Here is a 17,475-nt window from a genome sequence, read left to right as displayed (position 1 = left end):
CAATTTTAATATAATTTTACATGTCATTCTTTTACTCGGATTTATAACACCAAAATAGACGCATGACGAGCACGTAATAAAATACGTGTCAAGTGAAAAGGCTAAATCCAAAATTGAACGCTAATTCAATGTGCAACATCCAATTCAATCTGTGATAAAATTTTACTTAGTGTCTTTTACATACCATCTCGAATGACTATTTATGCTAGAACCTTGATAAAAGGAAAGGTATTTAGAATTTATAAATCACGAGAGACCACCACAAGTCTTTCATTTTAGTAAATTCTGCATCCATCACTGATCGCCAATCACCCGATAATAAGAAAACTCTATTAAACGGATTGTCTTGAACAGTTTCGAAAGGGTAGAGAGAGAAAGTTAGTATTTATATGAGAGAGAAAATATCAATAAATAAGAAATTTGTTAGAAAAAATCACGAGAAAAAGAAAGAAAAAGAAAAAAGAAAGGGCAGTTGAAAACATTAGATAGGCGTATCGCATGTTTGCTTCACGCAAGCAGCTAAACGAGGGAGAGACTTTGCTCTCTCGCGTGGCTTTAAAGACTTCTTCATCTTCCGTTTTTTAAATCCCCCAAATCTAATTTTAATTCCCCCAAACACCTACACTCACCAAACCCTAAATCCACCTTCTTCTTCTTCAAATTCAGCGTTTTACAAAACCCTAATTATTATGCGATGTTCTTTTCTCTTTCACTAACAGAGCCGAAATGAGTGCGACTGTGCATCCTAGCAGCAGCGGTAGCAGCGGCGGCGGAGGCGTCGGCGGAGGAGGAGGAGGAGGGAGTGGAAGCAGTGGTGGAGGTGGCGGGAGTGGACCGTGTGGGGCGTGTAAATTTTTGAGGAGAAAATGCGTTCCCGGTTGTATATTTGCTCCGTACTTCGATTCGGAGCAAGGCGCGGCGCATTTCGCAGCTGTGCATAAGGTTTTTGGTGCAAGTAACGTTTCGAAACTTCTCCTGCATATTCCGGTACATAAACGTCTTGATGCGGTGGTTACGATTTGTTACGAAGCTCAAGCTCGTCTCCGAGATCCTGTTTACGGCTGCGTCGCTCATATCTTCGCTCTTCAGCAACAGGTACGTAATCGTAATTACTCTCAATTCATTCAATCCTTACTATTCGTGAAAATTTCTACTATAATACATTCGAATCAATTTATTGGATCCAGAAGTATTATTGGTTGTTGGCTCTATTTTCTGTTTCATTAGAAACAAATGAATTATTTGTCGTGTATGAAGTTGGAAAAATCGTTTTGTTGATTGTGGAATTTGTTTGTTTTCTAAATTAGCCTGGTGTTAAACATTGATCTGTTTTGAAATTTTGAAGAGCTTGTGTGTGGGGCTTTGAGATTAGATGGGAAAAAAAGCAACCTAGTAGTATTTGGTATTTTGTTTTCTGTGTTCTTTTAGTAATTTATTACTTTAATATTATTACTGAAATCTAGAAGCGTTTTAACAAAATGATATAATCTGTTAAAAAAAATGATATAATCGGCGGTTACCTGCATTTTTCTGTACAAAATGGTAGTAGTAGGTTTTTTTTTTGCAGTTATTAAGGGAATGGTCGGGGTTTCTTCTTCTTTTGATTGAACAAAATGGTTTTTAGTCTAGTCTAGTCAGATCATTTCAGTTGCAGCACTTAACTATCCTTTGTCTTCCTATGATCTTTCTCGTTTTTTAGGTTAAAATATATTGTTCTACTATATATATATATATATATATATATATATAATATTATAATCAATTAAAGTTGATTTGGGTGTTTAAGAGTCTCAGGTCGCTTAAACTAGATCTCGAATTCGAATCCTAACATACGTAGAAAACCTTAATTAGGATAGAATCCACCCAAGAGTGCTCGGCGAGCCTCAAACTGAGAAACCTTGAACCACTTATTATAAAAAGGAAACTACTAATATTCTATTAATTAAGATTGGTTTGAGTACTTAAGTGTCTTCTCGAATTGAAAAATCGGATAAAAAATATAAAAAACTACTAACATTATAATCTTTAAAATTTATACTGTAACATTAAATTTTAAATTAAAAAATCAATTTAAAATTAATAAAATAATAATCTATATAAGTTTCTTCATAGCTAAATTGACATTATTTTAGAAATGTTGAAGCTTCAATATTTATGAAATGATCTAATTCAGTTTCAAGTTCTGTTGTCAAGCTAAATTGATATCATTTTAGAAATGTTGATAGACAATTTTATTTTATAGGTTGAGGGTAAATTGATACTTCACCTTTAATACTATTTTTGTAAGCTTTTTTTTTAATATATAAGTTATGATAAAATATTTATTTTTAAATGTCATTTTGATAATGTTTTAGTAGTTTTTTTATGTAGACTTTAAAATTATAATAATCTAAAGTTTTAAAACTTTTATGTAAAGGACCCATAAATGTACTTTACTCATTGTTTAAGAATATATTTTTTAGAATTATCATAATATGAGGGGGTAATATAGTCAAATCATTAAGACTTGTTTGGGAATTCCATAAAATGATGGGTCTTATCATCGATTTTTCAATGTTTTTGGTCCCTTTCTAGTCTGGACAGGCAAAAGCACACAATTCTGTTGACCTGGATCTTGTCAGCTCTTTCTGACTTTCAAATCGGATTAATTCAATTTTAAAAAAATAAAATAAATCATCTTTTGTTTATTAATTAACATGCTTACATTTCTTATTAGCTCGCTAATTAATTAAAATTCAGATTAATTACATTCATATACGCTATTTTTCTATTGTGATAAATTTTAATTATTTAACCTCTAACTCATTACAATTTTAATATAATTTCACGGATCATTCTTTTACTCGGATTTATAACATCAAGATAACACATGATGAACACGTAATAAGATATGTGTCGGGTAAAAAAGCTAAATCCAAAATTGAATATTAATTCATATGCAACATCCAATTCAATCCGTGACACAATTTTATTTAGTGTCTTCCACGTATCATCTCGGATGACTATCTGTAACAATAGTATTATGTTTCCTTTTTCCGATATTTGGAACATCATGAGTATTTTCACATGAGTTTTGCATATATAGAAGTATTATAAAAAAATCATAATTATTAAACAATATTTTGAGAAGTATATTCTCCAAATATGACGTACATTTGATATAATCAATGGCACTTGATTTTGATTCATATAATTTTATGTTCAGAAATATTTAGTCTTTATTAAAGGAATCTGCTAAGTGTATTTAATACGCATTATTAATTCATACCTCATCAAAAATTAAACTATGTATTTTTATAAAATAATAACATAAGAAATCCTAGCTTTATAAAGCATACCCTAAATTTCAAATTTCAATTATCTAATCTTAGTAGCAATAATGCAGATAAATAATATATATTTTATAATAGGATGTCCTTTTGTACATTCCTTTGTCAACAGAAATCTTTATTTGTTCGCAATCTCACGTTCTAATGCACAAGGTTCAAGTATTCTTCTAACTACTAATTTGACGTAATAAATATTATTTTGATTTTATAATATGACAAAATTTTTTAAGCGATTTTTTTTTCTTAATTTACGTCTTTTCATAAATTTAATATCAATTTATATATGGACATAACAATAATAACAGTATGATTTTATAAACTCATGAATCAAATTGACCAGAACTTTCATTAATTACATCCATTAGTTATATTAGTTTGAAATTTATTTAATACAAAACTACATAGTTTGAAAATTTATAAAACTTACATTTTTTTCTTTATAAAAATATTATTATTAAAATAATAATCGAATCAAGTTTATTCACGAGTGTGTTTATGAACATTATAATCGAGTTTGCTCATAAACCTACAATCGATTATGTTCGCGAGCTTTCGAACTGAGTTTCGTCGTATTCAAATTCGACTCGTTTATAAATTGAACCGAACGCGATCGAATTTTAATCGAGCCGAACACCGAACTGCTCATGAGCGGTTCAGCTCATTTACAAACCTAGTTGAAATGAATCTTATTTCTTAACATTCCTTTTTTTTTTTTACTATGAAATTATTACTTTTATGCCATTTTTATTACCAAAATTCCTTATGCAGGTGGTGAACTTACAAGCAGAGCTCTCATATTTGCAAGCCCATTTAGCAACACTAGAGCTTCCGTCGCCACCGCCACCTCCTCCCCCGCCACAAACGCTATTGACACCACAGCCTCTTTCAATATCCGACCTCCCGTCAGCCTCTTCTGCTCTCGGTTCTTATGACTTGCAATCGCTTTTTGATCCCATAACACAAAATTCATGGTCAATGCAACAAAGATTGATGGATCCACGTCATCAATTCGGAGGTAGTAGCGGTTCATCATCGTTAACCACCATAGGCGGTGGCAGTGGCGGTGGCGGTGGCGATCTTCATTCATTGGCACGTGAGCTTCTCCATAGACATGGTTCTCCGTCGCACGGTTCAATGCCATGTAGCGGGGCTTTATCTTCGTCTCCTTCTTCTATCTCAAAGTGACTCTGACCCTATTGATAGACGTTGTTGCAACAAAATTTGTACTAATTTCCAATCGGATGCTAGCCGAAGAGCTTAAATTTTCAGTTAGAGGTCTAGTGTTTTAATAACTGGTCACTAATTTTTATCTTTTTCCTTCTGTTTATTATATTATTCATTTTCTTTTAAGTTTTCTAGTGGAATGGAATGGAATTCAATATTGGTTGGTTAAACAATCTTCAAAATTTGCAATATATGCCTCGCCATTAACACTTTAAACCATATTTTTACAATTAAAGATGATAAGTTACCAAGACGACTGTTCTGGTTATCCAATCTGTATTGGAAACGGCTCGCTGTGTAAATTGTAATGGTAAAACTAATTTGGAGTTGGTTACTCGAAAACATATTAATTATAAAAATTACAATTACATCATTTGAGAAAATTTAATTTTAAATATGTTATTATTTTTTATAGGCTAATTAATTTATTAGTCCCTATATTTTGACAAAACACACTGTTTAGTCCCTGTATTTTCAAAAACACACGGTAAAGTCCTTAACGTTTTTCTTGGTGAATTGTTTAGTCCCTGCCGTTAGGCTCTCATGAAGATTATGTTCGTGAATTTGGATTTACGTTCTTCTTTTCCTTTATTTTCCTTTCCTTTAAACTCTAATGCATCTGAAATCAACTTTGAGTGTTCTTCTTCTTGATTTGCTTTTTAATCGTTCAAATTCGTAAGCATTGGGCCTGTTCTTTTTCTTGTTCTCCTACAAATAGGTTTTTCTTCTAAATTGGATTTCCTCTTCTAAAGTTTGAAGGTAAATAGTAAAGGGTAATTTAGTCATTTCCGAAGTCATAAACGATAAAAAATCTAACAAACAGACGGAAGGACTAAACAGTTCACTGAGAAAAAGGTTAGGGACCTTACTATGTGTTTTTGAAAATACAGGGACTAAACAATATGTTTTGTCAAAATATAAGGACTAATAAATTAATTACCCTTTTTATATATCATAAAATGAGTATGCTTTTATACTCTAATTTATAAATTTTCGATCCTAATTCATAAATTCTAATCTTAAAAAATATATTCTAAACTCTTAATTTATAGATTTCAGTCCTTAAAATATATTAAAAATGATAATTTTCTTAGTTTAATATTATTTAAATAATCATTGTAAATAATTTTAAAAAAACTGTATCTTCTTGTAAATTTCCCAATTTGGATCCGGTGGGTCTAACCGGGCCTCACAAGTAACTACTTTATCTTAGCCTAGCCTACTAGGCTCAGGTTGTACTGGGCCCACTAAGAGAATTATTTCTCAAGCCTAAATCAATTTATTCAACTATATATTTGTATTATAAAATAAAATAAATTTTACTTAATTAATTCAATAAAATTCAATAAATATAATTTCAAATAAATAATAAAGGTTTAACAAAATAATAAATTATATATATATATATATATATATATATATATATATATATATATATAATATAGGAGTAGACTGGGCTAGCTCGAACTTACGAGAAGTCCAACCGTTTCATTTGTGGATTTGAGCTATTTCAAGCTGGACCAGACCAAATATCAAACATACATAACCAAACCCAATCCATGAAAAAGGGTTGGACAAGCAACAGACCAGTGATAGGTTTAAATTAGTTATATATGACTAATGATTACAGAGAGCGAAATAAAAAACGAGTAGCAACAATGAAAAATCCTAACCGCCAAGAAAACTTTCAAACTTCTTTATCAAGATTTTGGGCTTTTTCGATGTTTAGTAAAAAAAATAACCTCTTCTTTACTTTGTTTTGTTTTATTTATTGAATAAAACTTTTGATCCATCTATTTTATGTTAGTTTTGATTGTTTCTCTTTCAAAGAGTGTATGTTGTTTTCTCTCTATATGGGAGTGTATATTTTGTATACCTTTATGAGTGTTAAATTTTCTTTCATGTAAATACAGAAATGTTTTGTCAACTATCATGTAGATCTGACGTATTGAAATATCATAAAATCATTTTTGGAGATAAAGATTCCGAAGTCGATTCTGAATGAAGTTTTTTTCCTATCGTTATACCAAAAACAATTCAACCAATGTCTACTAATATTTTTTAGTCGTGATTTATGAATTTGAAGATCTAAATTAAAGCCTTTTGATGTATCTCTATATTTTAATTTTGTAATACTATTTATTTTATGAATGCAATTCTTACCTTTCTTCTGAAAAAATTTAGATATAAAAGAGAGTGAAAGGAATGAATGACTTTTCCTCTTAATATCTTGTTTTATAAACTGTGAGCTACTAATAAACACTTTTTTTTGTTGTCATTTTAGTCCGTACACTTCCTGATTTATCTGAATTATTGGTTTTTACAGCATGACTTATTATTTTGTGACGTATCAAAATTAATAAAATCTCAGTAAATTAACAATTCTATTAAAACCTTAATCTACCTAATAGAAGTAGATATTAATGAACTTGCTAAAAATTTAACAAATTTGTTAATTTACCATCTACAATGATTAAGATTTCACTAATTTTGATAGGTCATAGATATTATCAAATTATCAAAGAGACAAAAGATAAATATTTTTTATAGCTGAGGGAGCAAATGTTGTCAAATAATGGGTTAAGAGAAAAACCGACATTTTGAATAAGTAAGGAAATATTACCAAATAATAGGTCAAGAAGCAAAATCTAACATTTTTGCCATCGTTATGGATGAATTAACGAGTTCACTTCAAGATGGTATACCATGGTACATGTTGTTTGCAGATGATATTGTGTTGGTTGATGAGACGAAAGAAGGTGTGGAGAGGAAGTTGGAACTATGGAGACAAACTTTAGAATCTAGAGACTTTAAGTTGAGCCGAAGTAAGACAGAATATTTGAAGTGTAAGTTTAGCGACGATAGGAGTATGGAGGCAGGGACAATCACCCTAGATGGGAGAGTTGTTCAGATCTCAGACTGCTTCCGGTATTTAGGATCTATTATCCAAACGGATGGAGAAGTAAATGGAGATGTCGCTCATAGGATTAAATCTGGTTGGGCGAAGTGGAATAGTGCTACGAGTTTCCTTTGTGACCTCGGCATGCCTAATAGATTGAAGGAAAAATTCTACCGCACGGCAATCAGACCAGCATTGTTATATGGTACGGAGTATTGGGCAGTGAAACACTGTCACATTCATAAGATGTCGGTGGCGGAGATACATATGTTGAGATGGATGTGTGGTCATACGAGAAAGGATCGAGTGAGTAATGAAATAATTAGGACAAAAGTAGGGTTACATCTATTGAGAATAAAATGAGGAAAAACCGATTAAGGTGGTTTGGCCATGTAAGACGAAGAGCACTTGATGAGCCGGTTAGGAGGACTGAAGAGTGGCAAAGGGATGTAGTGGTGAGAGGTAGGAGAAGACCTAAGCAAATTTGGAGGAGAGTGATCGAGAGTGATATGAGTTTACTGGGAATTGAGGAGAATATGGTAGTGAATAGGACAGAGTGGAGGGAGAGAATTTGTGTCGCTGACACGACTTGATTACATGGTTTTATATGATGGTTCATGTTAGCCGATCACGAATCATTTCGGGACTAAGACTTTGTTGTTGTTGTTGCAAGAGACGACGATCAATATTTTTGATAGGTTAAGAGACAAATATTACGAAATAATACGTCGAGTAATATTTTAAGCCTAGATAGACCACAATTCACAATAACCTCGCAGCCACCTAATGTTGTACAATTAGTGTGTCATTTATGATGCATACAGCTGTCAATTCCACACAATTTACAAAGATAATCTACTTGACACAACTTATTTGATGGGATTATCATTTTTGTTGCATTTATATTATATATAATCATGTAAAATATATAAATCACCTAACACGATTATGATATGATCATCCATTTTGACACCCCTACATTCGCATTCCGCAATTATCTAATGCAAATCATGGCACTTGTAACAAGTTATGGAACACCAATACTTTTAGGAGGTTAATATACGAATGTCAGACATTCCAGTAAGTCTGACACTTCAGGGACACGCACCTCACACTCCAAAATAAGTGTTCCCTCTTTTTCTTTTCTTTTTTATGGGAACACTACAGAGACACTTTTGGAACATTCCGGAAATACGTATTCTAAGTTAATTAAGCAAATATAGCGGTATTTTTTTAATAACTTTACAAAAAAGAGTGCTTGACATACAAAAATAAAATAAACCCTAGTAAAAAGATGAAATCAACATCTAATGAAAAGCATATAGCAACCATCCTTTTTTATAGCAGGTTAAATAGTTGGAAGTATTAAATATTTCTTTTTTAAGAATTAATGATTAATGTATATCAAGGGCGAATCTTGACACAACGGTAAATGTTGTTATCGTGTGATCGAAAGGTTATGTGTTTGAGTTTTAGGAGCGACCTCTTGCCAAAAAATTGGCAGAGAAAAACTTGCCCCCAATACACCCTCAGGACCAGCTCCAGTATTTTAAAGGCCCTAGGCAGGGCCGGTCTTGATATTTTTTATGGGTTTTAGGCAAAAAAAGAGATAAATAAACTCTTTAAAAAAAACTGTACTTAAAAGTTTAAAATAGAAATTTAGACCTATTTTGGACCTAAAATATCATATTACTTTATCATTTTCTAGTTATGAATGAGTATTATGACTACCTTTAAAAAAATTTATTATATATACAATTTGGACCCTTTTGGCACAAGCCCTAGGCAGTCGCACTCCTGGCCTATACTTAGAGCCGGTCCATAAACAATTGGACCTTTTTATGAATTATTGTCATACTAAATTATAATTTTCATTTTGAATTTGTAAAAATACTCAGCATAAAAAATTACAGATTATTATGTAATTAACTCAATATGTTATATTACAAAAAAAAAGTCATTTTTTTTATTAAATCACGTCATAAAACTCAAATACCGAGCACAACTCATATAAGTCCACAAAAAATACATATTTTATTTTTTAAGGATAAGAAATGGTTTGCAATGGTTCATAACGTTTTCCAGTGGTCCATAAATATTCGTGCCTTCTTATAAATTGTTGTCCTACTAGATTAAAATTTTTCATTTTGATTTTGTAAAAATATTCACCATAAAAAAAATTGAATGATACAAATTGTTATGTAATTAACTCAATAGTATGAGTAAATTACTAAAAGTTAATTGTGTCCTAAAATATATTATAACAAATAAATCAATATATAATATATTAGTCATTTTAGATTGAATATATATTAACATTTTGGTTTAAGAAAAAAATTAAGATTATAAAAAATAATTATTAAAATTATATAATAATAATAATAATAATAATAATAATAATAATAATAATAATATATTGCTGAAGCTTGGAATGAGGCAGGAAGAGCACCACCAATCCTGGGCAATTCGGACATGGCGAATTGGGTACTGAACCAGCTGGCTCGGAGATAGACCGAAGAAAACATGCAGCTCCTTTTCGTGCTACACGCAATCTAGCACAGAAGAAATCGGCTCGTATGGTCGAATGACAGGCTGTCGATAGCTCAGGCAGTTCGTTGTTCGCGGGAACTGATACACGACTGGAAGGCATACCGAGATAGCACTGCGGGCTTGGGGAGGCGGCACGGCAGATCTCAGGCGGCTGTCAAATGGCGGGTTCCGAGATATGGTTTCATTAAATGCAACGTTGACGGAGCCCTCTTTCCGCTTGATGGTCGCTGCGGAATGGGAGCTATAGTTCGAAACCACACGGGCGAGCTAGTATGCTGTAGCAGTAGCGTGATTCAGGGTGTCAAGGAATCAAGGATAATTGAGGCCTTGGCAATAAGGACTAGCTTACTCTGGATGGCAGGAATGGGTTACAAACAGGTTGAATTCAAGTCAGATGCAAAAGCAATCACGGACAGAATACAGGATCAACAAGCAGATTTATCTAAATTTGGATCCCTGATCCAAGATTGTAAAGCTATTCTTCAACAAAATTTAGATTTTAGCATTTCATTTATCCCTCGTCTAGCGAACAGTGCCGCCCATCTTATGGCAAGGCATTCCTGTTCCAATGCTAGCGACTGTGTGTCAACAGTTGCGCCACATTATGTAATTTTTAAGGATTTACATCCGTCTAATCAATAAATTCTTTCAGCTTCAAAAAAAATAAGAAACATATTTTTTTTTATTACGAACAAAATCCGGAATAAAAGAAAAATGAGAACCAAAACATACAAATTCATGGATCGAACTCCCCACCCTCACAAACAACTCCATCGTGTCTTTACCATTCAGCCTAGCACTACGTTTTGTTATAAACACTTTTTAATCATAGCAATCTTAATAATTATCAAATTTGAAACAAATTCCATGTAGTGTAATGGACAAGCAAAAACTTGTTTAATTCGACTTAATGTCAAGTAGAAAAACCAACATCAGCAGATTATAGTTAGGAAATAAGTAGGAGAAAAAGCTATTGCAATCATGCTATATAGCAGACAACAAACATCTACATTGTAAAAGAAAATCACTTTTGCATTTTAAGAAATTGATTTGTTCGCATATGCAATTTTAAATCATAATTTCTTAATAGGCAAAGAATGAATTTAAGTGACTTACAACGTGAATCCAGGCGGAGATGACATATCAGCTATATTGCAACTTGCACGGATACTCACTGTGTTATGTTTCTGTGTTTCATGTCCGTGTACATACCCATTTGAAGACTATGTTTTAGAAATAATGTTTCTCGTGTTCATTTCTGTGCCCGTGCAACATATACATAGCACATCAGCTGCAGTGTGGAATTAAAAGTTGAAAATCCAGCGAATCACAAAATAAGACAAGTCTAGCAAATCAAATGGAACGGATCTACAAAGCTATGATGGCTTTTCCCATCTTAAATAAGGAACCAATTGATCAATGCAAAATAAAAGATATATTTTTGAGCTTTACATATGAACATCTACATCTATGCCTCCTGAACTATTGCGCCTACCATTATGACCGCAAAACTTCATTTCTTGACATACAAATCCTTGAAGTTTACATTTGAAACATTAAAGTACAAATCAGCAAAAATCCGTAAAAATAAATAATAATAATAACCACGAAATGATGACATGGACATGTTTGATCACATTATTAACTCTTTTTCTATTCATATCACAAAAACTATGGTCAAACACCTATTTCACCCTCAACATTTCATCAAGTTTTAGATAGATTTTTGTTGATTTGGACTTAATGTTACAGAATGTAAAGTTCAAAGATTTTTATGCTAGAAATGAAGTTTACGGGGGCATAATGTTAGTAGTGCTATAGATCAGGGGCCATAAGTATAATTTACCTCAAATTAATGATGAAAACAATTGTTGCTCTAATTGCTTACCTCTCTTCAGTCTTCATTACAATGGTTAGTAGAACAATCTTATCTCCAAATCAAGAGGCCTACAAAACAAAACTGGAATGAACCTTAAGTTTTCTCAGAAAACATCAGGATAAATAGAAAGTTCATACTTCTCGTCGGTTCTGAAGATGATGGAAGAGTGCAGGAATTTAGCAACTAACTTCCTTGCCAACATATTCTCTCAGAACAAGCTCCACTTCTTTAACCACTCCTAATCTTCTAAACCACCCAGCCAAAACTTCTGAAGCTTCTTTACCAACCATGATTCCCTCTCTCTCCAATCCTATTAGGAAGTTCAGGGCTCCATCCAGATTGTTGTCCTTCTCGTATGCACCCAATGCCAGGGCGTTACATTTATCACTAGGTTCAAGACCAGCCTTCCTCATATTTCGGTACGCGATAAGTGCCTTCTGACTTTGACCAGCCATCAGGTAAGCATTTATAAGGAGTCCGCACATTCTAGCATCTGGAGGAATACCTGCAAACTGAATACTGTCAAAAACTCTCTGAGCTCCATCAGCATCACCAGCCATACAATAAGCTCTTAACAATGCCTTGTAAACTTCAGTCCCTGCATAAATTTCTCGGTCATTCATTTCTGCTAGTAAAACTTCTCCTTCACGAGGCATTCCAGCTCTAATGTAGGCCATGATCATTGAGCCGTATGCTCTGCCATCCAATGGATGGCCAAGTAGCTTGAGCTCTTCAAAAGTTTCCTCAGCCTGCTCAAGCTTACCAGCCTTGCTGTATATGTGAATCATGGTAGTTAAAGTTACCTGATCTATCACAAAGCCTCTTTCCTTCATGGCCAAGAGAACATTTTCAGCAATTTGAAGTTGGTTTTGCTTGCCGTAACAATGAATGACCTTTGTGTAGTCACGGACATTAGCCTCAAAAGATTCTTCTAGCAGAGCATGTTCAGCCACCTAACAAAGAGCCACAAACCATGAACCGACGGCACCTATACTAGAAATAATTCTTCAAATGTTCATGGACTATGTTAAATTGTTAAGCATAAATATCTTCTTATGCTCTTTATTCAGAAATGTCATCAAAGCAAATGCATGAAGCTTCCCAGAATTCGCAAAGAGCACCAAAGAGATGAACTATATTTTCGTAAGTTCATTCATCCCTTTCAGCGTCGCTAAAAACTAACCAAGAAGCAACTTACTTCCAGAATAAATGACACCTGCATAATAGCATTTGATAGGAGAAAATGATGAAATAATTTCAGTGCCACAATTCCTTCAAGTGTCATTTAAAACTGCATTTTCAGTCAAAAAAACCCTCAAAGGCAATAAGACCAAATACAGATTTAGCTTTCTCTGAAGTTTGAAAACAGATGTATCTTTTGTATATATGATGAATGGAAAGGTATAATGAAGCCCATCTAAATTTCCAACACATGACAACACACTACAAGTTGTATTACTTATATAAGAATGATATTGCGTATACAAACGAAATATTCATATTGGTGTACGAAAAGATAACTTTTAAAAGTAAGTTATCAGAAATATGAAACGGCAGGTCACCAAATCGATATAATGAGATCCAGATATAGCAATTTTTACACTGAACAAATACAAGACACGACAAAGTGTAATTAATAGGACTTTCAGTTATAGTACTTTGGTTGAAAATCTTGCTGCTTGTGTCTATTGAGCTCAAGGAGAAGATAGAACAACAGAGAAACAAATTTCCATCCGCTCGTAAATGAGCGTAGTTTATACAAAAATAAATAAAAAACGAAAGAAAGTAGAGAAGGTCTATACATCCATATAAACAGGAAGAGAAAACATATCTAAAAGAAACTCCACCCGAGAGATGAAAGTTGATTTTTATTACATATTGATGTTGCCATAGCAATACTCACATCTGTCAATACCAACGTTGCATGGAAACCTTGATTTTAAAGCGTTTCACTTTTTGGGAAATGTTTCAGAAATCGTAACTCCCGGAAACTCAAGTTTCGAGTCATGTTTCTTTAATCTAAGAAAATTGAGAACTCGTTTCTAGAATCTAGAGACTCCTTTCCTAAGAAGTAATGTTTTTTCAGAAGTAGATCAATGCTAATCAAATGTTCAACAAATTCCTAATATTTGCTAGTTCATCTTCTACAGATTTTCAAAACAAAAATTATATATATTTTCCCCCTCTATTATATAACTTGTATGTAATGTTTTTTTAATGTGCATATATATATAACATGCATTCTTATAAATTTTAAAAGTTACAGATATATCAATACATTTTTATTATTTACAGGTTACTCACGTTTCTGTTTCCTATATATTTTACAAATGTTGTTTTCCAGTTTTCGTTTCAGTTTCCATATCCATTTCTATATCCGTTCCCATAAAGATCACTTGGATTCTTTGATCCATCCATAAAACAGGACTAGCAGACTGCAATCTTGCTTTACCATTCAGGTGTTTTTCTATAGCTACCCAAATCTGAGGTCGAAGGTCATCTACTCTAATCATAACCATCCTTTCCCCGCCTCCCACCCATCCGTCAAAATCAAACACGGCCTAAAAGCTGATGATTCATGAATTGAGAAAGTAACCATATATTTCCCAAAATGAATTTCTCAATTAATTACTTTATCTATAGGTCCAAGGTTTCATTGATGTGCAATGTCCTACAAGAGTTGAAGCAGGCTAACTAACAGCATATGTATGCATGAAATCGATAAGGGGATTTGAATTTATACAAAGGAAAAAAAAAAGTACCTGAAGATAAAGAGGATGCTCAATCATCTTCAAATGTTTAAGAATTGAAAGCCAATCGGTTCTTCTAGGTTTCATAATCCTGGCCCACGCACCCAACAAATCCGATAAACTGGCACCCTGAGTTTGGTAAGAGTGGCAAATTATCTGTCTCAAAAGCGCCTTACACCGTTTAGTCATCTTCGGAGGAAGTTCAGATATAGTCTTCTTTTGTGCTTCTGTAATATTAGTGCCAACATCCAGCCACTTAAATCTTGGCTTTTCCTTTTCTAATTTTGATCCGCCGTCATCTACAGAAGCTACTACCTGTTGAACGTGGGTTGCAAAATTTACAGGTTTCTGAAATAACGATGTACCTAGGAATTGAATGAAATTCGGCTTTGTAGTTTCAATGCTTAGTTGGGAAATTTGGAATGGGAAAGTAAGAATGCTACTCCCACAATTCGCCATGGACAAACTGAAGCCAACGTGAGCCTATGAATGTGATTTCTTTCAGCAGATTCGATTTCCTTCAGTTATTGCTCCTATGAAGCAAGTTCGGAGCTCAGGCGACTCAAAAGTCGCCCTCCATAGAGAAATGGTGGTAAGAATTGAGAGAGAGGACGATGAGATTTGTGGGATAGTGTAGTACGGTGGGAATATTACACACGAGTCGACAAAGGGTGTTGTTAAACCCAACCCTAAATTCCCACCTCTAGCTCCGTGAAAGGACGAAAATACCTTTTCATGGGTTTTGGGGAGGAAAAAGCTATTTTTTTTTGCTCTTCCGACACGCGGGCGTGTGCCTGTCACGCCTCACCTTGTGGTCGGGTGTGATAGCCCCACGCCTCACCGTGTGGTCGGACGTGATCGCTACACGCCCGACCACACGGTGAGACGTGGGGCTATCACGCCCGACCACAAGGTGAGGCGTGATAGGTACACGTCCGCGTGTCGGGAGAGCAAAAAAAATAGCTAGTCCGCTATTGAATTAAATCCGTAAATACCTGTTACGTAAAAAAAATTAGTCCGCTGTTGAATTAAACCCGTAAAAAAATTAGTCCGCTATTGAATTTAACCCGTAAATACCTGAATTAACAAAATAAAAATTTAACTAAAATTAACAAAATAAAGATTTAGTTAAACTAAATTAAACAAAATAAAATTTACAACAACTAAAATTTACAACATAAAAATTTAGTTAAACTAAATTAAACAAGCTAAAAATTACAAAAAATTAATTAAATTAATTAAAACCCCTCGGGCGTATGAACATCACGCCCGAACCATAGGTCGGGCGTATGAACATCACGCCCGACCTATGGTGCGGGCGTATGAACATCACGTCCGAACCATAGGTCGGGCGTGATAGCCTCACGCTCGAACCACAGGTCGGGCGTGATATTCATACGCCGGAACCGTAGGTCGGGCGTGATGTTCATACGCCCGACTGCGATTCCGGCGTTTATAAAAAATCACCCACAGATTCAATTTTTAAGCTTAAATCAAAAAACAAAAACGGTAAATCTTATTATTTTCGCTTTCCCTTTACGGTTGTTGTTACACTCCATGTTTTGGTTCACAAATTAGTCCGAATTTGATCAAAGAGTGTGTAGGGTATTTGAGAGGTTTTGTGTTTTTTCAAATTTTAGGTAAAGGGTAGTTTGGTCTTTTCATGGGGCTAGAGGTGGGAATTCATGGCTGGGTTTAGTAATCCACGTCGCCAAACGAATCCAATACGATGCCGGTTAGCATTATTAAATAGATTTTCCGGCCGAATCCATGTTGGACGTAATTTTTATTGTTAAGAGTGTCTTAAATAATGGCTTGTTACTATTTACCGTTCCAAATTATTTATCATTGTAATGTTACGCTTCAAATTATTTATCACTAGTATTGTGTCTGCGCGTTGCGCGGGTATCTAAATTTTTTGTATAATTATTTAAGAGTGTTTAATTTTTTAATTTTATATCATTTACATATAATGATATTGATATTCCTTTTAAAATATACATGTTGGGATGTTTTGGATGCTATTTTATTACATCTATTAAATATAAATTATATTAGATATATTTTGTTTTGTTACTATTTTTACAACTTGTGAAAAAGGCGTCCAAATCTCACTTTATGAATGTCTCTTTTGTTGCACTATTATATTTAGTATTGGAAACATTTGACATATTTTGAACTCTTAATATAACGTTGGTTTTAAACAACCCACAATTTTTCAATTGTCTAACTTTTGTTATGTGGGTTATTGATCTATACGAAGAATATTCAATCTACAATTTTTTTTGAATAACTCTTTAATATCACAATTATCTATTTTAAATATTAGTACGTTATTTTACTTAGGAATATTTTTTAAAAGTATCATTAAAATTGAGGGATATTTTTGAAAGTATCATTAAAATTGAGGGATATTTTCGTAAGTATCATAAAAAATTGATGATAATTTTGATATCCTTCTTTCAAATTGTAATCACTTAATCGAATTTGAAATATATATTTTTTCCCTTCAATACGATTGAATAAAACAGGTTTTTCAAATGTAGAGGAATTTTGTTTTTCCAATAAAACAACTGCTGGTATCCCTAACAAATTCTCTGCTTCCCTGTCAAAAAGTACAAATGTCGTATAATCACTTAAGTCGTCAACTTCTATCTCGAGCTTATATCTGCATTTGTCAAAAAATAATATATGTTTATAATTTTGTTCAGATTATTGTAATTTTATTAATAAATTTTTACCTTGGAATTACAGTCTTTGGTTTTCGTTCACATTCGTCGCACCAAAATGTATCATCTTCCGGCTTTACTTTCTTTCGGCAAATTTCACATGCCAAATAGTACC

The 17,475-nt window shown here is 33.2% G+C and overlaps 2 protein-coding genes across 10 annotated transcripts; one reads left to right on the top strand and one right to left on the bottom strand.

Moving 5' to 3' along the window:
- The first annotated feature begins 478 nt into the window (after positions 1–478).
- LOC136216780 (LOB domain-containing protein 18) lies at positions 479–4,656 on the top strand. The gene is made up of 2 exons (XM_066003341.1): positions 479–1,095; positions 4,098–4,656. The coding sequence occupies exons 1-2, from the start codon at positions 727–729 to the stop codon at positions 4,512–4,514; spliced, it is 786 nt and encodes a 261-aa protein (XP_065859413.1). The 5' UTR covers positions 479–726; the 3' UTR covers positions 4,515–4,656.
- Positions 4,657–9,765: 5,109 nt separating this feature from the next.
- LOC136216779 (pentatricopeptide repeat-containing protein At1g01970) lies at positions 9,766–15,272 on the bottom strand. 9 transcript variants are annotated; one of them, XR_010683375.1, is made up of 5 exons: positions 14,644–15,272; positions 12,019–12,834; positions 11,891–11,962; positions 11,119–11,293; positions 9,766–10,352 (listed from the first exon to the last, which is right to left on the bottom strand). XR_010683375.1 is itself a non-coding variant. In XM_066003340.1 (3 exons), the coding sequence occupies exons 1-2, from the start codon at positions 15,088–15,090 to the stop codon at positions 12,058–12,060; spliced, it is 1,224 nt and encodes a 407-aa protein (XP_065859412.1). In that variant the 5' UTR covers positions 15,091–15,272; the 3' UTR covers positions 11,338–11,962; positions 12,019–12,057. The 9 variants fall into 9 exon arrangements, 3 of the variants coding, with proteins under 3 accessions (XP_065859412.1, XP_065859411.1, XP_065859410.1); XR_010683373.1 differs by having other exon boundaries at positions 9,767–10,352; positions 11,891–11,949; XR_010683372.1 differs by having other exon boundaries at positions 9,767–10,352; positions 11,891–12,834.
- Between the last annotated feature and the right edge of the window lie 2,203 nt (positions 15,273–17,475).

The sequence above is a fragment of the Euphorbia lathyris genome, chromosome 2 (assembly GCF_963576675.1).
Source record: "Euphorbia lathyris chromosome 2, ddEupLath1.1, whole genome shotgun sequence".
Taxonomy (NCBI): domain Eukaryota; kingdom Viridiplantae; phylum Streptophyta; class Magnoliopsida; order Malpighiales; family Euphorbiaceae; genus Euphorbia; species Euphorbia lathyris.
This window is presented reverse-complemented; position numbering and strand designations above follow the sequence as displayed.